This window comes from Prunus avium, chromosome 4 (assembly GCF_965620075.1).
Source record: "Prunus avium chromosome 4, drPruAviu1.hap1.1, whole genome shotgun sequence".
Lineage (NCBI taxonomy): Eukaryota > Viridiplantae > Streptophyta > Magnoliopsida > Rosales > Rosaceae > Prunus > Prunus avium.
In genome coordinates, this window is record NC_142287.1 from 20,250,646 (window position 1) to 20,275,649 (window position 25,004).

The 25,004-nt window shown below is 35.8% G+C and overlaps 3 protein-coding genes across 3 annotated transcripts; all 3 read right to left on the reverse strand.

Annotated features, from left to right (window-relative positions):
• Window positions 1-1,321: 1,321 nt before the first annotated feature.
• LOC110754346 (palmitoyl-monogalactosyldiacylglycerol delta-7 desaturase, chloroplastic-like) lies at window positions 1,322-5,913 on the reverse strand. Its single transcript, XM_088252336.1, has 5 exons — window positions 5,845-5,913; window positions 2,596-2,739; window positions 2,350-2,490; window positions 1,763-1,869; window positions 1,322-1,656 (listed from the first exon to the last, which is right to left on the reverse strand). The coding sequence occupies exons 1-5, from the start codon at window positions 5,911-5,913 to the stop codon at window positions 1,437-1,439; spliced, it is 681 nt and encodes a 226-aa protein (XP_088108462.1). The 3' UTR covers window positions 1,322-1,436.
• Window positions 5,914-11,991: 6,078 nt separating this feature from the next.
• Window positions 11,992-13,787, reverse strand: LOC110754356 (polygalacturonase-like). The gene is made up of 3 exons (XM_088252337.1): window positions 13,653-13,787; window positions 12,504-13,045; window positions 11,992-12,175 (listed from the first exon to the last, which is right to left on the reverse strand). Exons 1-3 carry the CDS (start codon window positions 13,785-13,787, stop codon window positions 11,992-11,994), a joined length of 861 nt encoding a protein of 286 aa, XP_088108463.1.
• A 3,550-nt stretch (window positions 13,788-17,337) lies between these two features.
• LOC110754336 (glycerophosphodiester phosphodiesterase GDPDL3) lies at window positions 17,338-23,919 on the reverse strand. The gene is made up of 9 exons (XM_021955397.2): window positions 23,620-23,919; window positions 22,521-22,814; window positions 21,510-21,625; window positions 20,892-21,393; window positions 20,472-20,510; window positions 20,036-20,320; window positions 19,306-19,448; window positions 18,395-18,878; window positions 17,338-17,986 (listed from the first exon to the last, which is right to left on the reverse strand). The coding sequence occupies exons 1-9, from the start codon at window positions 23,726-23,728 to the stop codon at window positions 17,688-17,690; spliced, it is 2,271 nt and encodes a 756-aa protein (XP_021811089.1). The 5' UTR covers window positions 23,729-23,919; the 3' UTR covers window positions 17,338-17,687.
• Window positions 23,920-25,004: the final 1,085 nt, after the last annotated feature.

Consider the following 25,004-nt stretch of genomic DNA (forward strand, 5'->3'; position numbering starts at 1 on the left):
GAGTATTAAGAAATATCTTTGTAAATATTTGTAATATCTTTACTTGTCCAAATTAGTGTAGGTCAAATCCCACTAATATTGGATTACGGCTTCAAAGCCTTATCAGTAGGATTCATAGAAGGCTATGCCTCTATATATGTATTGTACCATTTGACGTTTGGAATACAACAAAATATTCAACCATTTACTTTCTTGAGACCCTTGCATACCTAATTTAATACCTCACTAAGTTGACTTGTCATCTCAAAATGCTTGATTCTTGATATATCAGGAGCTATTCCTCTTCAACAGATGACGTGGCCTCTTTACAAAACAATACATTTTCCTTTTTTTTAATTTTTTTTCTTTTTTTCTTTCAACTCTTTTAACTCAAGACTTGTTTGTTAGTTTTTTAACTCAGGTAAGTCCACACCCTCTTCTCTCAGTGGCATTTTCTTTCCAGCAATCACCCAACTCCTATAACCAGAGATGTAAACCTCCGGCCACTGACGACTTAAACCTCCGACAAACTCCTCCCACTGCATGATTGATTTTTTTGGGATGGTTAGTCCAAACACAATATTAAGTTTTAAGATTTGTCTGTTCTTGTGTTTGTTCTGGTGCTTTGTCATGTTTGATTTGGGAGGTGATGATCTTCTTGTGGCTGGCTTCTTTTTTCTTGACTGTGTCTTTGTAATATGTGGGATTTTAAGGTATTTGGGTGGATCTGTGGGTGGTGCGATTTTATCGTTTTGTGCCCATTGGGTGTGGCAGCTCTTCCCCTCAACTTGTCCCGGTGAAGTCGTCTTAGGCGGTGGCGGCGGCGGCTCTGTTGAATTTTGGTTAGGGTTTGTTAGCCTTCTTGGCCTTGGTTTGGGCTTGTGTGGGCTTAATGCCTTCTGGGTTTTTAATTTCTTGTTGGTTCTTTTGCATTTTATTTGGGCCTCTGGTATTTTCGCTTTGTTAGTGAGCTCAGTTGGTTGGGTCTCACTTTTGGGAGTATTGTTATGCCCTTTTGTGGGTTTTTAATGAAATCCACTTTCGACCAAAAAAAAAAAACAAGCCAAATCATATTGCATAATTTTTTAGTTTTGTTACTGGTTTACACATTTAAAATGAGGGGGATTAGTTGGATTGGCCTAGATCTTTGGTGTGCTTCCAAATGATCATGGGGTTGATATATAAATGTAAATGAAAGTCATTTTTCTTTTTACCAAACACGTGAAGTAAAACTTCCAACATCATGTCAATTTTATTCATAGTACACAACATCACTTCCATTTCCAAAATTAAACACTCTTCAGAGCTGATTATTCTATAGTACGATCTATAAGTAATTATTTTAGAAGCCAAAAAAATACCACTTGAGGCATGAATATTGACAACATCACTAACGCGCATAGAGGATTTGAAGCTAGTAACGTTATCCATGATATACATAGTAAATCTTCAAAACCCTATTTTTGAGTAGCCATGATTCTACCATTTGAAGCTTTTCGTTGCTTTTGAATTTCAGTTGGGACCTTGACATCCGTTGCCAATCCAATAGCTTGAAGAAATCTTATTACGTACCAAGTAATATCAATTTGCCACCATTCCAACCCATGTCTAGCTGAGTATTCAAATGCATGGTGGTTATTATGCCATCCTTCTCCAAGCGTGATAATTGACATCCACCTAAATTATTATTAAAAATATATCACGTACATAAAACAAATTAATATCCCAATTTTACATTTAGCAACGATGAAATATAGCAGAGTGGGGAATAGATCCGATATACCAATTATTTGTAGACATATCACCGGTGTTCCATGGTTTCTTTCCCCACATGTGGCCAACTGAATTTATTATAAGAGTAGCGTGGAAAAGAAGTATTGTCCTCACCCCCTGAAATTACAAGGAGTTTGGATTTAGGACATGTTTGGATGTAGAAAGTGAAAGATGGTATGTTTAGCTGAATAGGGAAATTTTTAAAAAGAAATTTAAATTTAGGGGTCGTCAAAATTAAAGGAATTATTTAAAGTAATTTAAGAATAAAATTATCGGTTCATGTATTTACTTTATTACTTGCATGTTTTTTTATATCAAGGACAAATATCTTTTCTCATACTATGTATTCTCGACCCGCCTGAAATTGATGTACAACAGAAAGGAAAGAAGGTGAACCCCGATTGTATGAACCGGTAAGTAAAAGAATAATCATTAGATTTTAAGCTAGTCCATTCTTTGAAAAATTCCTAGTTTCGCTGTTGTGTTTAATATTAAAATACGTTTATTGTATCTTATTTTTCTCAGTCAAGCAATGATTAATAGAGAGTGATTATTTAGGAGAAGAACTAAGGTACATTAATGAGTAAGCGATCTCACCACTGCCCAGACCAAGAAGGGAAATCCACCCACAGCATATAGTAAACCTCCAAGAGCAAATGAATGTAGAAAGTTAGTACGAAAAAGAAACCTATAGAAGGGCTGCTTCTTTAATTCTTCAACGTTCTTCAGTCCACCAAGCTGTAAATTTCTCGTTTAAAAAGTAAATAAAATAAGTATATATACATATCAGTTGGTGTGTGCATGAGAGAGACAGAGAGAGGGAGGATTATGTGTGCTTTTTACATGTTCACATCGACGACGATGAGTATCAAAGATCCAACCGATGCTACCATGCCATAAGCTCTGGATGGGGCTATGAGGGTCCTTCTCTGTGTCAGCAAACTGATGGTGGTACCGATGGTTACTCACCCATTCAATTGGACTACCCTGAAAAATCCAAACACACCAACAAATCCTCAAATAATATATGTATATTTTTTCATTATAACCTTTTGATTAAGTGTGTTATCATAGATAGAAGTATTCAAGTATAGAATAATATAGTGAAAGTTATAAACATAACATGCAGTAACTATTTTTTTTACATGTCCTGTTACTATGTTTTTCTCTATATGTGGGTGTAATTCTGTTTCTTAAAGTAAAAAAGTCATTACCAAGATTACCTTTCATAGAGGTGAAACAGAATGTTCAAATTTCGCAACAGTTTTTGTCTATATGGAATCCACATAAGCATAAAAGCGGGACCCACAATTTTCCACACATGTGCTAACAAATTTAATGAGCTCAATCTTCTCCTTCCTTTTTCATCCTCCCCACGGCTCTTATCACAAACCCTCTTCTAAGACTCATTTCTAGGGATGTCGTATGTCCAACGGTCTAACCAACCCCTATATATACCTACTGAATCCCAGATGTAAACAAAAAACAAAACCACATATGTATTGAAATATAAGACAAATAAAAGTGAAACCAATCAACAATTTGAAGGAATAAATATTGAAAGAAAGCTAGAGAATTGGATAAGCATAAAATAAAATCAACACTAGTATATATGAGCATTTAGAAACCACATTAGTTTTAAGGAGGAGCTACTCTTCAGTTTAAAAGAGCCAAATTTTTTCCGGTATACATACATATGCAGACTCAAGATTAATTAATAAATAATATTGTTTTTGTAATCTTTATACTTTATGTTCTTTTTCTTAAGGAATATACTTTATGTTCTTTGAAAAACGAGAACAATGTTTGGGTGTGGTCTTAAATCCCAAGTCGAGACCCCAAGTCCAAGTGGTGACTCCAAGTTCAAGTCGGGACTTAAATCTCAAGTCCAAGTCAAGACTCCAAGTCCGAGTCGGGATTTACACTCCAAGCCAAGACCAAAGCACTCTGTAGAAAATAATAATAAACAAAGAGTGGGGTTTCAAAGTCACCAAGTGGCTAAAAGTAGCTAATATAAAAATGGGGTATAATATATATATATATATAGTCCCTTTCAATTGAGGGATCCCTCAAATCAATTTGAGGGATGGGACGCTCAACCGTTGGATCTCTTTTAATAAACTTGTATGGCTATGAATCTTTTAAATGTTTTAACCCATTTTAACACTCTAGACCCCAAAAAATAAAACACATGATCGAAAAAATAAAACAGGCGATGGCTGAAGAATAAGGCAAGCACGAAGCACGAAGAAGACGAAGAGCCCATCCTTCCAAGACAAAGGAAGAGCTACCATCACGAGTTGAGCTTGCGGGAACTCTATGCCAATCAGGTACGTGTATCCATAAAGGCCATTGTCATGATTCGTTCTAAATCTGGGTTGTGATTTTCGAATTGGGGTTCTGCAATGGGTTTTTAATTTTGAAAATTTATGGGCAAGGTTGAGATTACACCTGATTTCTTGTGGGTTTGTTGATTTCGAGTGAATGACAATGGGTTGGTTCTAGGACTCACTACTCAGAGAATGAGTTTGTAAAATTTTCATTATTCACTTATTGTTGTTGTTGTTATGATATCTGAATTGAGTTCTAATGGGCATGAAGAATAAAAAAAAATATAGGGACAATTTCATATTCTAATATTAAATAGTGCATGGGGCTGTATGCCTCACATCTTAAAGAACATAAAGCCTTTAGTAACTCGCACAACAATTACCAAATTTAGTGACAAAATAATAACTGTTGCCACGTTGCCAATTTTTTTTGTAGTATATATATATATATGTGTGTGATAAAAATCTCATGCATGAGGCTTACGGCTTGATGTTGTTGCCGTGAAAAGACCACGTTGATAATACGTTCAAATAATAAATATTAGGCCACGAAAGATGATTTACAGCCACGTCGATAAAACTGACTTTGGCTGGAAAGGGATAATGTTGAAAAAGGCTATATGGCCCTTTGTTGTTTTGTTGCCGACAAGAAGAATGCAAATTGGCCAAATTAATATATATTATATTATGCACACAATGGCCATATATGCATACATGTTAATATATATTTAATATGAATATATACTTGAAGGGGAAATGCCGCATGGCTTGATTCAAACAAGTGTTATGGTTTCTCAGTACGCAGACGAGTTTTTAAAAGCCAAAATGACAAGAGTGGCTTCCAGCAAGTTCTAAGGCCTTACGGCCTGATCCTCTAAAAGCAAGAAGGCCAAATTAATATAATTATATATTTAATAAAGTGGAATGGCGTGATTGAAGAGATGATACATCCAAGCTTCCAAGTCAAGTTGGAAGCGAAGTCCAAGTCGGATTGGAAACTAGAGACCAAGCCGGGTTAGAAACCAAAGTCCAGGTCGCCAAACTCTAAGAGCATGTCCACCCCAAAAGGCTAAGGCAAGGCAAAACAAGGGCTGGCAGCTTGGCACTATTCACATGAATAGTGCCAGTCTTGTCATTTTTGGTTCCACCCCAAAAGGCTAAGGAAAGGGCAAATACTATTCATTGTACTTTATTTCCTATTTTTTTATACTTTTTTTTGTCTGAATTTTTTTATACTTTAAACTATTAATTTTGATAAGCTTTTCAGATAATATTTTCGGTTGCCACATGTCACTATTTATTATAAAATTCTCACCTAAAATTTGAGATAACATTTTCAGATAAAATTTTCGAATAAAATTTTTGGTTGCCACGTGTCCATTTTTATTATAAAATTCACATCTCACTTATCATACAATTGAAATACCTACTCACTCATCATACAATTGAAATACTTCCGGTCCTCATAGTCTGACATAATTGAGTACAAGGACGACTCAATCATTAGTAGAAGCGGTTCCACCGGATCACGACGTGAGGGAGTATTTTCCTTCGGAGGACGTAATAGTGCCATTATTTCCGACACGGAACGCACCATTGGAATCGATTGCGGGCATTGCTCACTTGAGGAGCCATGTGTAATGGTTTTCCTCTTTTTTGTTTTGCCTTGAATAATCTATTTAAAAAAAATGAAATTGGAAATGTAAGATATATATATATATATGACATTAAATTGAATAAAACGGCAATTATTATTTTTTACCTCGTCGTCAAGATTTTGACCTCTTCGAACGTTTGTCCATGATCCTCCGGCTTTGATGGAAGAGGTCATTTATATTTTTGCACAAATGGAATTTTGTAATAGAAAAATGTGAGTGGAAAGTAAAAAATATTGGAAGGAGAAGAGTTGGTATGAAGATTTGGTGTGGAAAGTAAATAAAATTGATAGGTATTTATAGGGAAAAAAATCCATTATTTTTTGGTATTTTTTTTAAAAAAAATTCGAAGGGCCGTAGGATGTCTGGGAAAAAAGCCATCGCAGCGCCCAAGAAGCCCCACGTGGCATTTTTTCGTTGGGCCTGTCAAGCGATGACGTCAGCGAGCGGAAATCAATTTTTTTTTACCGTTCACGTGCCAATGGTAAAAAAAATTTGAATTTACGGTTGCTGACGTCAGCGCCTTCGGGCTTCAACCCAGGCAGGATTTGCTCGTGGGCTTGCCAGGGTTGGTGGGGCCCGCAGCTTGCTCGGGCTACTTCTCTTGCGCTGGAGGGCTTCTGGGCTCGCCAAGGGGGCCTTTTGTCCGGTTTGACTGTACGGGTGGACATGCTCTAAGTCAGGTAGAGGCAAGACAAGAGCTCTAGAGTCACAATGTTCCACAAGATGTCATACCAAACATCCACAAGTTCAGGCTCAACCCATGATGTTAGGATTGGAAGTTCCTGCAAAAGTCTCCTTGCAACTAGTGAAGTCCAAAGATGGAAGGATTAATATCGCCAAAGACTTATTGATGTAGAACAAATGGCTGAATGGATTGAAGAAGAATTGGAGCGAAGAAGGGAAAAAGGACACAGCATGAATTTACAGATTTGGCGTCCGAGCTCCGATTGGGTCACATAATACCTTCTCGAAAAGGGAACGACGTCACAAGTTCAACTCACAGTTCTTCTGTGACATATGGTGGATTTTGGACTTCTGAGGTTATTTGGCCTTCCAAAAGTGCATTTAAAAAATGTATTAAGTTACAAACTTTCCGTTTCTTTTCTATTAAGTTTTCAATAACTCCCCAGGCAATCCAATGGGTGAGAATGTTGAATTTAGTCAGCCGTCATGCTTGGTTGAACTCAACTTTTATCAAATAATTCAAAGAGAATTTCTCTCTAAGTTCCTGGTGGATTCCAGATTATTGTTCTTTAGGGTTTTCGCTTGAAAATCTATTTGCTTGTGCTGCGTCACTTATTGCATCTCAAATCAAGAGAAGAGTTTCACAATTTCAATGTCATTTCATTGATCAACCAGATGGGTTGGTGGTGGTTGGGAAGTTCTCGTTAAATGCCTAGAGCTCTGGAAGACATTAATCTCGAAAGGATTTTTCAATGAAAGCCAGTTGAGGACATTTATGGCCAAACCCATGAGTTAAAGAAAACTCTATAAATAGGTCGTTAGAAGAAGAGAAGAGGACCTCCGATTCAACCCACAAAACCTATCTTTTTATTCTGCACCTTTCAATTCCTAGTCTAGGATTTTATCTTTCAAGCACTTTAGATTTTCCAAGTTCTTCATTTTCCTAGTATAAGCTTACTTTCTTGCAATTTAATTTCAGTTGTCTTTAAATTCAAGTTTAATTCAAGTCTTTATTGCTTTAATCTATTTTATCTCATTTACATTTCTGTCATTTCATTTCTTGCATTTACATTCATTGCACTTATCACCAAAATCCTAAAAATAGTCATACAAAGCTCAATCATCCTTGATCCCGAGGAAGTGAAAGAACCTAGGCCAAGAGGAGGTTCCTTGCTTGGCCGATCAATCGTTTGATTAGAAGTCCGCAAACACACTCACTCAATCTTTCCATCCAAGCCATCAAGTGCCTTGGTGGTGCCAAGCCTACGCATTTCAAGAGAAGAATGACCAAAAAATCCTTCATTTGGCCTACTTAGCCAAAAAGAGGGAAATAAACAAGTTGTGTTGAGGGGATTTAGGGCTCTCACATTCTCAAATTGGATCCTAATTATGTAGGTCTATTTGACAAGTACGAGTGGTTCCACAAAGACTTTTAGTTTTTCATATATACAAAGACGACTCTGCTGATTATATATATATAGTTATTCTCTTATTCGGATGTCTGCACGTTATTATTGTGTGAAGTAAACAAGCGGGAAGGTAGGGAGGGTTAGTATAAAAATACATGACGGTCGCACAATAATAACATCTTGATGTCCGCATAGGAGAATTTTTATATATTGATATTGCCTCAGAAGTTGAATATTTCTTTTCCCGTGTACATGAATGGATATTGAACATGATCTCTGTTGTGGAAGTTGAGGAGAAAACCTTCACTGGAATTGACACTACTACAAAAATTGAAATAGACGACGGGGAAACGCCGTCGTCTTTTTCTTTTTCAAACCGTCGTTAAATCGACAGTCGTCTTTTTGAAAGTCAAACTACGACAGTAATTCACCGTCGTCTATTATATGTAAAAACGACGGTTTTTAAAAGAACCGTCGTCTATTACATGTAAAGACGACACTTTTTATGAAAAAACCGTCGTTATTGAATGTAAAGACGACACTTTTTTTTGTAGAACCGTCGTCTATTAAATATAAAGACGACACTCTTTCTGAAAAAACCGTCGTCTATTTAATGTAAAGACGACACTTTTTCTGAAAAAACCGTCGTCTATTTAAATGTAAAGACAACACTTTTTCTGAAAAAACCGTCGTCTATTTAATGTAAAGACGACACTTTTTCTGAAAAAACCGTCGTCTATTTAATGTAAAGACGACACTTTTTTCTGAAAAAACCGTCGTCTATTTAAATGTAAGGACGACACTTTTTCTGAAAAAACCGTCGTCTATTTAAATGTAAAGATGACACTTTTTCTGAAAAAACCGTTGTTTATTATATCCAAAGACGTCTATTAAATCTAAAAAAGACGGTTTTGTTCCAAAAAATCACCGTTTATTATCTGTAAAAATGATGTACTAATTTCATTTTAGATATCCTAAAAAATTATTTCTTTCATAAAACTTGAAGATTCAATTGTAATTACATTGTTTACCAATCTTGATTCCTACTATATCCATACAAAATACCATATTTATAACATTATAACCTATAATTACAAAATACCATATCCAAAGCATTAACCTATGGTTGTATCTTCCACAATTTGTACTTGTTCTCCACATTCAGCTGTCATCTTGGAGTAGTGTTCTAAGTCATCTTGGTCAAATGGATCTTATATTCTTCTAAGTTGTCATCTTGGCCTTTGAGCTACACTTGATATAAGCTGCAGCACCTATTTGCCATGTCATCTTACCTGAGCAATCAAAAACCACAATAAGATTACATTATCTTGCTATCATTTTAACTAACAAAAAATATGCATAAGCTTATGCAAGAAAAGTTCATTTGTAACACAATACAAAAGAACATTTTGACTAACTTAGAGTTTCTTTTGTGACGTGGATGGCGAGCTCACCAAGAGGGCGCGATGGAGATCTGTCATCGAACCTCAAGCGACATCGAAGACCAAATCTGATGTTCTAGGATTTTCGCATCTCGCAAGGTCTCTAGATATGTTTTCAAGGACATCGTCGTCGTTGACTGTGAATATGGCGTCGATGGCGGCTAGTGATGACTGATGCGAAGAACGATGGCGTTGATGGCGTCGCTGCGTCGATGGCGTTGACGGCGTCGCTGCTTCGATGGCGTCGATGGCTGGTAGGTACGTATGAGGAGTAGAAAGGTGAGAGATGGAGTGTTTGCTCAGGAGGGTTTCAAGAAGAGAGGAGCTCAGGAGGTTTCAAGGAGGGAGAGATAAAGTTTTCAGAGACGGGGGAAAATCTGAAAATTTGTCGAGCGCGAATTCACTTAAGTGGCCTTTTTTTAGCGTGTTTTAAAAGACGACGCTTGTTAATGAGAGATAAGGTTTTCAAAGACGGGGGAAAATTTGAAAATTTGTCGAGCGCGAATTCACTTAAGCGGCCTTTTTTTAGCGTGTTTTAAAAGACGACGCTTTTTATAAAAAAATCGTCATCTTTACATATAATAGACGACCCTTTTTAAAAAAAAAACCGTCATCTTTACATATAATAGACGACCTTTTTCATAAAAAAAACCGTCGTCTTTACATAATCCGTCATTCGTTTGTTTTAAAATTAAGTCGTTTATTATGATTTACAACGTCTTTAATTTCTTAATGCCGACGTGTTTTGTGGGTTTTATTAATAATATTTTATTCTATTTAATTCGAAATATTCATAATAAATTTAAAATAAATCCAAAAAATGCAACGTCAACTCCTATGAAGTCATTGAGATATTTTCTTCCCCCTTAAGCTTTAAAAAATTAAGTTTGAGTTATACAAATTTAAAATTACCACCAAAAAGAAAAATATTTTCATGAGTCACAACATCACTTATACTTTAATGGTTTAGGGTTTAGGGTTTAGGGGGATAAAGGTTTATTTTTGGGGTTTAGGGTTTATGGTTAATATATATTAGGCCGTAAAACCATAATCCCTTTTCTAAAATTATTTAAACATATATATATAATTTAGGGTTTATATTTTATGGTTTAGGATTTAGGGTTTAGGGTTTAGGGTATAGATGTAATAAGCGTCATGTTTATTTATATTGTTAACGACAGTATTTTTGTTTACTTATAATAGACGACCTTTTTTATAAAAAAAACCGTCGTCTTTACATATAATAGACGACCCTTTTTATAAAAAACCGTCGTCTTTACATATAATAGACGACCCTTTTTATAAAAAAAACCGTCGTCTTTACATATAATAGACGACCCTTTTTATAAAAAAAAACCGTCGTCTTTACATATAATAGACGACCCTTTTTATAAAAAAACCGTCGTCTTTACTTATAATAGACGACCCTTTTTATAAAAAAAACCGTCGTCTTTACATATAATAGACGACCCTTTTTATAAAAACCCGTCGTCTTTACATATAATAGACGACCCTTTTTATAAAAACCCGTCGTCTTTACATATAATAGACGACCCTTTTTATAAAAAACCGTCGTCTTTACATATAATAGACGACCCTTTTTATAAAAAAAACCGTCGTCTTTACATATAATAGACGACCCTTTTTATAAAAAAACCGTCGTCTTTACTTATAATAGACGACCCTTTTTATAAAAAACGGTCGTCTTTACATATAATAGACGACCCTTTTTATAAAAAACCGTCGTCTTTACATATAATAGACGACCCTTTTTATAGAAAACCGTCGTCTTTACTTCATAATAGACGACCCTTTTTATATGAAAACCGTCGTCTTTACATATAATAGACGACCCTTTTTATATGAAAACCGTCGTCTTTACTTCATAATAGACGACCCTTTTTATATAAAAAAACCGTCATCTTTACATATAATAGACGACAGTTCTTTCAAAACAACCATGTCTTTACCAAAAAAAGGACACTTGATTTTTAAAAGACGACGCTTGTCATACCTGCTGTCGTTGTTTTTTGGTCAGATTTTAACTCTAAAGAAAAGCTTTTTAATAAGACGACGTTTTTTTATTTGTGTGCGTCGTTATAAAAAAATTCTCAACAGTATCTCCATTTTTTAGTTGTTTAAGTCACTTATCCACGACGGTTTTTTGTTACCGTCGTCTTTTTAAAAACAACGACAGTTTTTTGTTCTACCGTCGTCTTTTTCTGGTCGTCTTTTGCCCTTTTTGTAGTAGTGTGAATTTGTCATAGAAACTACTCAAGAATCCATCAAAGTCCACAACTTTTGTATTTCCTACCAAATCAAAGAATTTTCCTTCAAAAAAAAAAAACAACTACAGGTTGAAGACTTACATAAAAAATATATAAAAAAATTACAGTGGACCCTATTATTCAGTGTCCTTTTTATTTAATTGATAAAATCAAATTTGTGTAGTCCTTAATTGAATGCAAAGTCTAGGTGTGACATTTACCCCCAAAAAAAAAAAAAATCTAGGTGGTATTTACACACAACCCCTTTAGTCCAGATGGTATATGTGCAAAAACCTCTTCTTCTTTTTTTTAAATACAACGATAGTCTAAATTACTCTAAATAAATCTAATCTACAAAGAAGGGGATTCGAACTTTAATGCAAAGGAGTTGGGCTCACTATCCTGATTAACTGGCCTAACCCACGTTTTTGTGTTTGGTTTTGGGGGGCTTACATCATTATCTTTTCTGTGCAAGCGGGGGGTGTTTGTTGGCCGTAAGCTTCAACTTCTACGTTTGAGCATGCTGATACACCCGATCCTTCAAGACCATTGTAATTTAGGTTGATGTCCGTGAGCTCAATCTCCTGGCAGGGTGAAGTTTGGCTACATTTGAGAGTAACAACATATTTTGTGCTTGAAATCCCCCATATGTTTTTAAACTACATCTTTAATCTGAACTTTGGAGAATTCCTGCACACAATAAAAAAAGCAATTAACCCAATTATATACATTTATAATCAAGTTGTATATAGCACTAGCATAAATCTATATTTATCCTCATTAAATCTTTCCATTTCTATCATCATTCTCTTAACAACTTTGGTTCCCACGCAGCTTCTACGGAACGAATGAGTTGATGATAGAAAGTAACGGAATGATTTAATGAGCATATATCTGTAAGGGAATCAATTTCAATTCTTAACATTTTAATTAAAATAATTAATCATAGTTATTAACTCACATATCCCTTAGTTTATAGTTATCACTTACCTCTGCATTGCAACTACGAGAAGGGCAATATTGTTGATCGATGATGATAGGGTTTTCGACCTTATCGATTTCAATGTTCTCAACGTTAAGATGTGACACTGTGCCTGCTTCAGAGGGAGCCCATGTTTTGACTCTCACTCCATTTTGAGTGCCGACAAAACTGCAGTTTCTTATGTCCACGAATGAAACATCGTCACCATCAACCTTGCCAAGGCTTCCAATGCTGATTCCGTGGCCCGGTCCCCAGCGAACGCCGCTAATGTTCACGTTGTTTGCTCCAGTGCTAAAGGATATGCAATCGTCGCCAGTGGCGATCACCGAGTCCAAGATCTGGATGTTGTGTGATGAACCAAGGTGGATGCCGTCGGTGTTGGGGCTGTCTCCGGGAACTGATATCTTGATGTTGCTAATTCTTATGTTTTGGGATGCGAAAATGTTGATGTGCACGTTCTTGCTGTTGATCGATGTTATGCGATCTATGCTTGCATTAGTGACGAAATCCAATCGCAGTGACTGACAATAAATAAATAAATAAAAAAGAGGAAACACAAACATTAGAATGGGCATACATATTAAAAAGAAATAATGCTAACAAACTCATATTTTCTAACCGTATTACTTTCCCCCATTATGGGAAACAAATACAGTCAGTGAAATTTTATCACAATAATGATGCGTAATTCTAAAATGGTCATGAACCACATTTTAAAATATTAAGTTTCCTCAGATCAGTTCAACATGTTGTTGTGTTTGGTCACCGAAAAAGTTTTACCTATATTCAACACATAGTTGCTCTATAATCAATAATATAGGCTTATTCTATAATCATATTTATGAATGAAGCACGTAAATCTCTAATAGAGATAGAGAGCGTCTATACGAGTATATCTTAGCTCTATTAGAGAAGTAATTCATATCGTAGTTCATTGTACAAATAATTTTATTGCATAAGCTACTCAATGTAAGAAATGGATATTGGACAGTTAATAATATTGTACTCTTAGCATTACTTAATTAGAAAAATTCAGAAAAGCTCATTTATCATGCAAGACCATGATATATATATATATATGTTCATCATAATCTTAATTCTGGATTAAGATAAACTCATAACAATTACCTTGCTGTTATCAGTTTTTCCATCGGCAACGCCGCCGTGATTCATCACATCAAAAACTGCTTGCTGAGCTCCAACTTTGACAACGGATACTAGCAACAACACTAGGCAAACAAATTGCACAAATTTGGAGCCCATTTTTTTCCAAGTGTTCAATTCATATGTCTACAATGCATATGCGTTTTTTTTTGTAGGCTGTTTGTGCAGATAGAAATGGAATGGTACCGCCAAAATATTTGTGTTTTTTATTTTGCTTTAATTAATTAGCTTGTTTTAAGGGGGATTAATCGCAAATTAAAGTTTTTTATTTTTAATTAATTTGCTTATATTTGATATGTATCAGAAGAATGGCTAATTGTAAGGTTGATTTTAAGCCAAAATTTATTGAATATGATAGCATTACTGCCTATGGTACGCTTTCTTCTTCTTCCAATATAGACGTTTTTGTAATATTTGTTTTCTTTATAAAGGAGATTTGATTTGCTATAGAGAAAGTCAACGTATACGCTGGGAGACAAAACAAATTTTGAATTAAAACCTCTTCTTTATTAGATATGTATACGTTGTTCTTCACACCTGAAATATTATATATATTCTTTTGTGGACAACACCACAATCTCGTGGGACTTCAACTCAAGTACATTCTTATTACTTTTTTCACAATTAGTATTCTAACGTTGTTTCGATACAAGCGATATTAGGAAAGGAAGAATCGAGCACGGGACATTGCAACAGGAGTAGGGTAATTATATATATATATATATATATGTATATATATTATGCTGTAACTCTAATCACTCACTTAATTATTAAATACCACCCTACTAATTAATTTCCTGGACTCATAACCTCTTTGTGCAAAGTCAACACGCATGCATAAAAATGGGTATTGAACCAGAAATACAAAGAAATTAATGTGAGTGATTTTCTCTACAAAAGGCTGAAGGAAACATGAATCTAATACTTAGAAAATGAATTTTAGCCACAACTTATACAACAAAAACATTCTAAATGACGGATTCATTTTTTTTATACTAGTTGAGCTAAACATTTTTCATTTTAAACCAAGTATCTTAGCCTAATTTCTTTGAACACAAATAGAAAAAAGGAAAAGGGAATAGATCTTTACCCTTAATGACATTTTCTTGATTTCTCAAGAATGAACACCTTTGTTGGAAAGGCCCTTTGTTTCTCTTGATTTTGACTCATTCACCTTAAGGCTCCAAGATTAGAGTCATCTACCTCACCACACCAAATGTTCCTAGAGATGAAGAGAAGGCAATCAAGAAGTTTGGATGCTAGTCTACTTCTTGATTGGACCAATTTTTGGTTTATGGAAGATGAGATACAAAGATGATCACTCATCAACCAAAGTAGAAAACCAAAAATCCTAGTTAGATTTTCTCCAACACTTAGCTTATATAGGACCAAACAAAAGGCAATTAGGTGGGTATTTGGGGCTCCATTTGGTCCATATGCCATGTCATTTTATGCCACTTATCCCTTGGGCCCAATAGCTTTTTGGGCTATTTTGTCACTTTCCTTTTAAATCATATTTAAAAGTTTAATCCAATATTTCTATATGTCAATATTAATTTCATAATTAATCTTTTAATTATAATTTAACTATTAAATTATAATTATAGTCTTACATAGTTGACTCGGTCGAACTATTTGACTTTGGTCAATTGCTCCGGTCAACATGTTGACTTTTGACTGTTGACTTTGACATTTGATTATCAACCATTGACTTGTGTCTCTTTATTACATTTCTCCTCATTTGTACCTCTAATCACATTCTTTGGATGTGCATATCCGTAGATTCCCTTTACCAAGGTAGTGGGTTGACTTAACTCCTCAAAGATGATATACGAATTAAATTCCACAATTTAATTTTTCCTATTAATAAAGGTTAATTAAAACATTTTAGGACATCCACAAACCATGGTTGTCGCGTAGCAACAAGTCACGGTTATCCGAGCTAAATGAGACATTGTGAAAGAACCTATTCAAATTGGAATGATTGTGCAATTGAATCCTTCTCTTATGTCAATACTCTTTATTCACATTATTAGATCATGGAATCTGATTGTCAATATCCTAATGTGAATCATTCCTTTTATATGATTATCATGGTAAGACTTGAAGACTTCTTCTTTCAAGTCTTACCCACTACTCTGCGCAGAGATTTGACCAATCATATCTTGGAGTATTCTCTCTCTTTTACTGAGAGTAGAGATTTCTTGTTGAACATTCATTTGTTTCCATGACTCTATTGAGAATCCTAATGAGCACATTTAAGCTATGCCTAATTCAGCATGACCGTATAGTGCCCTTAAAGATTAACAACATAGTCACAAAATATCTATGATGCCTCAGGTCTAAGGATTATTTTGCACCATTACAATTTATGAGTTCTAGCTTGACATGTGATGTGAGTAAAGACTTCCATGTTGTAACTCATGTGTTGGATTGCGTTCAGTGTACTTATTCTTCTACAAGCACCTACACACATATCGATGTGTCTCCACACTTAATGACTTGAGAAATTTCCATTCCCTACATATAGAGACGATAATGTGTGTACTGGTACTTGCGGAATATTAATGCTCAATCAATATTTCTATGACCAGGAACATATTCAGGATTCAGGGATGATAAGAAGTCGCCATGTATGCAATCTCATTACATAGCTCTCATATCCACTTGTATATTCCTTGGACTATGATTGTTCTACATATTGAAAGATAATATATGATGATTTAATGTATAAAACAACATTTCTTACCCATTGATAACATAATATGTCTTTTATCAAAGATGTCTTTAACTTTAACTATTACATAATTAGTTGGCTTTAAGGGCATATTTCCAACAAAGGCAATACGCACGTATAAATGCGAATTGCCCTTAAGTCAATGGCAATTGAATCAATAGCAATAGATAGCCTTTTTAGAACATCAACATTACATAATTAGTTGGCTTTAAGGGCATATTTCCAACAAAGGCAATACGCACGTATAAATGCGAATTGCCCTTAAGTTAATGGCAATTGAATCAATAGCAATAGATAGCCTTTTTAGAACATCAACTTCAGTCATGGCTTCAAACGAGCTTGTATTGCCTTAAGTCAATGGCAATTGAATCAATAGAAATAGATAGCCTTTTTAGAACATCAACTTCAGTCATGGCTTCAAATGAGCTTGTATTCCCTTCGTACTATTCATAAAAACAAATTACAATATAAATCCTTGAATAATTTGGATCTGATACTTTTTTTTCCCAACGTTAGAAAGGGAGGGGGGAACTCTCACACACGCACGGACCCAGTCATGGCTTCAAATGAGCTTGTATTCCCTTCGTACTATTCATAAAAACAAATTACAATATAAATCCTTGAATAATTTGGATTTGATACTTTTTTTTCCCAACGTTAGAAAGGGAGGGGGGGAACTCTCACACACGCACGGACCCAGGACTATTTGCAAGCGCACCAAAAGTTTGGACCAATCCAACTAACACTCCATTGATAATTAGGATCTGATACCAATCTGTTCTAGTCTTCTGTTTAACTTTCTTTTTTTTTTCTTTTTTTTTTGGTTAAAGGGTAAAATGAAAGTACTTGGGATAAATTAGATTTTATTGGGTTAGTGAGCAATTGTTAGGGTCCATTTGGAACATGCCCAAATTAAAAAGAAAAGGTTTTACAATCTCAATTTCCATATTTCTTAGTACAAACAGACCAAAGAATATCTCACGAGTACAATTACACCCACCAAAAACAAATAAAAAGAAAAGATAAATACCGATGATGATGATATGATATCTACTTCTACGTGGTTTCAGAGTCTCTGTATCCTTAATTTACGAGGGGGGGAAGAATGAGCATTACCTACAACATCAAATGCCTGAATACACAGCTGTTCAGTAATAAAATTAACAATGAAAAATAAAAAATAAATTATCAGCCCTGTATATTCTTTCGGCAAAAAGCTCCAAGAAAGAGCAATGAGATGGGAAAGTTACAAGACCGCAATTTCAGAGCAAGAAAAGAGTGGCAAAAAGCATAGCCAGAGTTGAGAGAAAGAAGCCAGCAGCAATCTTAGGCTGCCTGTTTGGTGGCGGTGGATGTCCTACTGTAGAACTACCAGTTGGGCCAGGAGCTAGGGCTGATTCAACTGAAGGCAAAGGTGGCTCGATCACATCACTAGCTGTCAGGGGTGGATTTGGGGCCTCAGCAGGTGGCAAGTAATCAGCAGACACAACTTGTATCAAACTGGCTGCCTGAATGGGGCTCATGTAGTTAGGTAGTTCTTTTTCACTTAAACACCGGTTCCCTACAACAATCAAGCACCAAAATATTAGTTACTATTGATCAGCACACATGGATAGCCCTTAAGACAGCTTATTTCACCCCAAATGATGCCTCAAACAGTAAAAAATATATAAAAGGACAAGCTATAAAAAATTGCTGTTAGTGATAAATTCTTTATCTATATTTTAATAAGCATAAAACTGACTTGGTAGAATATCTGAGGCATAAGAGCACTTTATAACACCAACATATATTACGTTTCCCGAAATTTAACATACATTTGATCACTTGAAAGGTTAATTGCATCAAAATATGTCACGGTAATCTAACCAAAAGAACAATGGATTTGCAGAACAATAATAATCTACAGAGCGCTAATGTAGCTAACATCATTCAAACAGCAAATGATTGAATAGAAGTACACACTTACTTTTGTATCTCGCAGCTGTTTTCGGGTAGTCTGTGATGACACCATCAATATTGAACCCCGAGACAAATGAATTGATCTCCACGGTTGGATCTGAGAAGAAGTCCCATGCTTGAGATACAAACTCATTGCTGAAGAGTTCAACATAAACCGCAAGCTTAGCTGCTTGTAGTTTTGGTACAACATCTGTTACTCCAGTGACGAATGCCTGAGTTTCAGGAAGGATGGAGGCCTTGTTGATGACCACAGAACCAGCAAACTTCTTGATGTCCTCAATAGTTGAACTAAGGGCATCACCAATATTCTCTTCAATACTGTAAACAAGTTCATACTTGGTTTTCTCTTTAAATTTCATTAGAACAGAACTATTACTGGACTGAATCTTGACATCTAGCGCTGTCTGATTATCAAAACCAGCTTTGCTCAATGCAGCAATGACTTTATCAGTTACACTTAATCTCTGCTCCTCTGCAAGATACGCTGCATACTGAAAGAAAACAGTACTATAAAATGTCACCATCATAAGAAAGCTTTGAATAAGGGTAGCAATGCACAAAAGTCACTTTGGACCATTGTGAGAGACAGAATTTTAAGCATCAAGCCAGCCCACTGTTCAAATCAAATGACTGTAGATGAGAAATTTACAATGTAACTCCACTTGGATCAGCCATATTTGCAACCATTAGTTAGTTTTCTCAGATCCACCTAGTTCAATAAGATCCCCAAGCCCATGTTTGAAGTTGTAAGGAAAGAAGCACATGAAGAGAAAGAAGAGAGAATGACAATAACATAGTAATGGTAGACACAGCGAAAGTTTATTTGGAGTCCCAATTAGGAAAAAGTTATACTGAATCTTCAAACAATCAAAGCATGAAATCATAGACCAAGCAGTGAAATTTTGAGAAAATACCGACCTCTACGCCGATCAGGACACCAGAGAGAGAGCTCGATTTCTGTGCCAAGGTCAAAAAATCAGATAATGTCAAGTACTTGCCAACAGTTTTGGTCCTTGGACTCCGGAACAATGTGTACCTTGACCAGGGATTTGATATAATTGCTGCAGTTAAAACAGGAAACAACTAAAATTTAATACAGGAATGTAAAATTATTGTTCAAGAAAAAAGTTATTGTTTATGAATTCTTCCGAGGTACAATTAGTATAATATGCCAGCTGAGTAGCACAGGTAAACATGTAAGAGCAAAATTAGAAGAGTGGCGAGGACAAACATTCTTGAAAGGGTCTCTCTACAAGAATATAAGGATTTAGGATGCCAAGGCAAGTTTTCATGCGTGTTCTTCCTCTGGAGTCCACAGTACTTAGAATATTCTTACCACTTATGTGTAAAGTAAAAACAGAGTAGCACTAAAGACATACAAGTGTATTAGAAAGTTGGTAGGCTTTTTTCCAGTAACTCATTTAGAAGAAAAAAGGAAGAATATTTATCCCCCGTCTCCGATATAGAAAATAAAGCAAAACATTTTACCTCTAGTCTAACCAAAATGTGTGAAATGAATTTACGTATGACTTCTCTTATACCCTAAAAGATTCTATGGTTTGTGAAGATATCAGAGAAATATATAAAACAATAAAAGTTGAAGGTACCACACTGACAAGCAAGCAAATGAAATTCTATTTCAACTCACGGGTCAGGCTTTTAATTTCTTCCCATGTTAGGCTGAACGTATATATTCCACTGCCAGCCTTAATTTCTGGAATAACTGTTGTGAGGTTGCTAAAACTTGATTGAGCAACTGCTGTGCTATCTATAAGATTTATAGAGCTCGAGCAAAATGGTATGCCATCCTTGGAAATTTGGACGGGACAATCAAGTACATCTACACCATCTGCAATTGCTTTCGAGTATGCCAAGTCAGTACAACTAGGGAAGTCTCCACTTGCACCATATTTCGAGATAACCAAAGGCCTGGCTGGAGCATGAGAAAGATGAAAGGTATAGATTAGAAATAATGCTCAGATGTTTGTGCACGTCAATAAAATATAGAGTTAGACCACATGAAAATCAGCTCAGTGGAAACAGATAAAAATTTTATATTGAAACACCATGAAACAATGGCATACCTTGTCCTGAAGCATTATTTCCAAGGTGAGCAAAACAATCTGCAGTAGTTAAGAGATAACATCGTCACCAAGCAGAACTTTAATGCTTAAATTGGAATGAGCAACAAAAATTTAGCACTTGCACTATGACTCCAAGATATTCCTTGTGATCATCTGTGATGCATCTATAACTACCTTACATAAGTTAGAAACGGGATCATTGTAGAAAAAATTTGTTCATAATAGAATCTGTGTTGATTTCAGTCACACCTAAAAATGTTTGTTCATATATATGAATCCTATGCTGCATTAGAAAAATATAATTTTCTTTCAAAGGGTATTTGGTAAAAGATAAGTAAATAATAATCCAATACTTGAAAATTTGCACATATTAACATGTAGCTTAGCACAATTCTTATGAACAGGAAGAAAATAAGTTACCTATGGCCGCTGATGGAGTTATTGGGAAGTCAGACAGCACACCATCAACACTGAAATCACCATTGTCAACAAAATTAAGGTACTCAGACACTGGATCATAACTGTAATTGTAGGCTAATGGTACATCATTTACAAAATCTGATGCAAACACTGTTAGCCCTGCTTTATGAGCATCCAAAACAATTGAAGTGTGAGGTTCTAAATAAAGATCTTTGGTGACCGGCCATATGTAAGTTTTAGGAATTAGAATTCCCGAAGCAAATGTCTTGATATATGTGAGATTCTTTAATAGAGAACCATAAGTTTGCTTGGTTGAAGGCTCCGTGTCATCTTGTCCCAGAAACCGAAAGACCAGCTTGGTTGCACTTGGACTAACACGTGCTTTAATACCGTTCAGGAAGGCCACCTCCGGTGATGAGATATAATTGACAACCACTTTTCTAGATACAGAAAGCACATAGTTTCTCATACTCAAGTTGTGTTGTGTGAAGAATATATCATGCTGCAAAAGCATTAGAGAAAATAAGTTGCTTCAAACAGATTACAAATCTAAATGAAAAGGTAAAAACAAAAGTCCACAAGTTTAAAGACAGGAGAGAGCTGTAGTGTATAATATACCTGAACATTCAACCATAAGCCTTGTGGTTTGAATTGCATAGCCACACCTTCGACAGTGAGAATTGGGTACAAATTGCCATCAAACTTATTAGTTCGAGAATATATCCCCTGAGTAACTGTATGGGTAACAAGAAATCAGTGAGAAATTATTGAGCATGCCACCAAAAAGATATAGTTAGCATAGCATATATACATTTCTATTGCCATAATAGATAGTAGTGGGGGAGGAGGGATGTGGCTCCGCCCCTGAGCATATGCGTGTCAAACATCTCTTTTAGGACTATGACATATACTTTTTGTATATGATACACATTCCATATGATTAAAAAACAATCATTTGATTTAGTTTATTATATACTGTGTACTGTATATGTATATCTGACATAACATGTTTGGATTTTACTAAAATGATTTTGGTAGTAAAGTTTTACCTCACTTAGTTTGAAAAGTCAACTTGAAATTAAATTGAACAGTAAATGACATGGGATCAGTCTTAATATCAAAGTAAAACTAGAGACCTTCCACTAAAAATCCCCTAACAGATTTAAGAAATAAATAAGCATGGATGCCACGTGGATACTCAGTGATTGGTGTGGAAACTGTAAGATAAGAGCTACCACAAATATCAATTGCATCACTTGATATAGGGCAAACTGTGATGATTCACTTAAATGTTTTAAAATCTCTAAACACCAACAATTCAGAGTTCCGAAATGACAGGGAAAAATAGGATAGAGGAACATGGCCAGCTAATTTTTGCAAGGGTTCAGTGTGGCCCGTTTGCTCTCAAGAAGACAGGAAAACAGTTAAATTCACGTGTGGGACTTGGTGAAGGCCTCTCAATCATTTGTAACATGATGGACTCATACACATAAGTGGAAAAAATCATTTCCTTAAAAACAGCATGAAAAAAGCATATCCTTCAATTTCCAAATAAATTGCACATGCACGGGAGTGTTAAGATGACCATTAACAATATAAGGGAAACAGATTCAGACAATTTGCACTCACCAACGACATTTGCTAGGTCACTGAAAGTATAATCCACAGTAAACCATCCTGAGGTACTAACCCCATTAACTAGGTAAGTCTTATCCTTTTTTGCGAAGACATCTTGAATATCAGAATTATTATTCAGCACGAGATCTGGAAAGCAAATTCCATCTCCATCCTTTGTTAACTGAACGTCACACCATAAGACCACATCAGGTACACTTGTGGCCAATGCCAAACTATACGCAGCTGAACTAAAACCAGGAAAGAGCCCTGAAAAGCCACCACGTGCTATGACCAAAGGAGCATCTCCTGCAAACCAGAACAATCCAGTTAGCTCACTGAACATAAAGTGGAGGGAAAAATCCTACATATGTTTGTTGTTCTTCTTATTTTTCGGTCTGAAACCTACATACGTTTGATGATGCAAAAATTGTACTACAATGTAATGTCTCAATTGGGAGCAGTAATAAATTCCAGCAATGCTTTCCATCTCCGACCACTGGAAATTATGACAACTTTTAAAACATCGTCTCTTCAGGATGTTTACAAATAAAAGGGACTGCAGTTTAAAATCCATGTTTCACAATTCCTGAAAATCAAGATATTTACGAAAACCAAATTTTATCAGAGTGTCATTTTCAGCCTCTCTGTTTAAAAAACCAAGAAGCCTTTCTTTCCGCTGCCAAAAACAAAACCACGGGGAGAAAGCTTTACCCAAAAGAAAAAAAGCAAAGCTCTCTAAGTTTCCTCTCGTTTGAATAATGAATTTGCAAACTTTTATTCCCAATATGCAAGAAGCAGTAGACTTAATTTCAAACACTGGTAGTGAATTGGTTTAAACATGCACACTCATTATATATGGATACCGAACAACTACTTTGTATTTTTTCCCTCACTTTCATAATTTGAGAACCAACGGAACAAAAACGTCAACAAAATCAGAAATATTAAACAAAACTCAAATTTCCGTTTCAGAATTTCCTCCATTTTCCCAGCAACCAAAAGCAAAATTAAAACCGAGGAGAAAATCAAAAATTCAAGCAAAATACACGAAAGCAAGAGAACCACACTCACAGAGAGAGAAACCTGAGAGCAGAAGATTATCGATGCTTACCGCTAAGTGTTTGCCATTTACTAGTGGAGTTAGATCCCTTAGCAGAGACCAGAGCAACTAGAGAGTGGAGAAGAAGAGCTAGCACAACCAGAGCGCGTGAGTTAACCATTGCCGGAGAGGCGTCGCCGGCCGGTAATAGAGCTCAACAACTTCCGGCGATCTCCAAACGGTGTCGTTCAGGTCTTCTTGGAAAATGTGTGAGATTTGCTCAGCTCAGAGAAAGAGAGAGTGTAGAGTAGAGAGAGAGAGAGAGAGAGAGAAGAGCTTAATGAGCTCTGCTGAACCTTTTCAGGCTGGCTTTTCAGGGCCTTTACTTATATAATTTTTATTCGTAATTTATTTTTTTGTAATTAATAAATTAAATTAAATTAATGTTTGGTTTGCTGTATTGGTTTAATTTAATTAAACGAAATGTTTACATCAATAAAGAACCTGGTCTAATACGCGCTTCCACGTTGTTTCAGTGAGCGAGCTGAGCCGCCTTCGGTGAGTCGGGAGTGCAATACGCCGCAGCGGTCTTTGTCGGAACTTGGCCTCGTTTTGAGTGCAGCTGTTTTAGTTTAGGGGAGAGAAAATGATCCAAAGGGGGAGGGCCTACGTGTTTCGTCCTGAGTGTAGGTTTTCCACTTTCCTTTTCCTACCAAACTAGCAAGCGACACCTTGCAACAATAAAATGACACCTCCCGCAACAGATCAAAACCATTTCCACAGAACCGTGTAATAAACACCGTAGCTCGCCCGACGAAGGTGAGTCAATAAACGGTCAACAGAGCTGCGTCGCGGCTCCAGCCAGCGGCCCAAGCCAGCTCGGTGGGCGCACCAATTTGATCATCCGCTGATTGGAGACAGCTAGAGTGGGGAGGGGCCCACAACATGGGCATCACCAATCTGGAAAAGTCCACGTGGCGCCCAATCATTCGGAGACAAACAATTGAGGTCAGCGGAACGGAACGCGCAACATGGTCACGTTCAAGGTGGGGACGCACCACGGAGCCCGTTTGCAAGCCAGAGCAACACAACTTGGGGTGGGTGGAGATAGATTTTGCAAATTACAACTTTATTTTAGAATTTTCTTTTCTTTTCTTTTTTTCTGGTATTTATTTTTTTTAATATAGAGTCAATTTAGCCTGAGATGAGAGCCGTTGCCATTTGTCTTTTCGAAGTTGTCTTTATGCTTTGCGCATCTTTATATTAAAATGGGTTATAAAAAGAAACTAGAAAATAAAAAAAGAAAATTCTAAAATAAAGTTGTAATTTTGACATAATTTTGAAAATTAATTTTAATCATATAGTTTAGTTGGCGTGAAATCAAGTTCATAAATAACATCAACTTCATAATTAATTTATGAAATTCAATGTTTACACAACGACCACATGTGAGGACA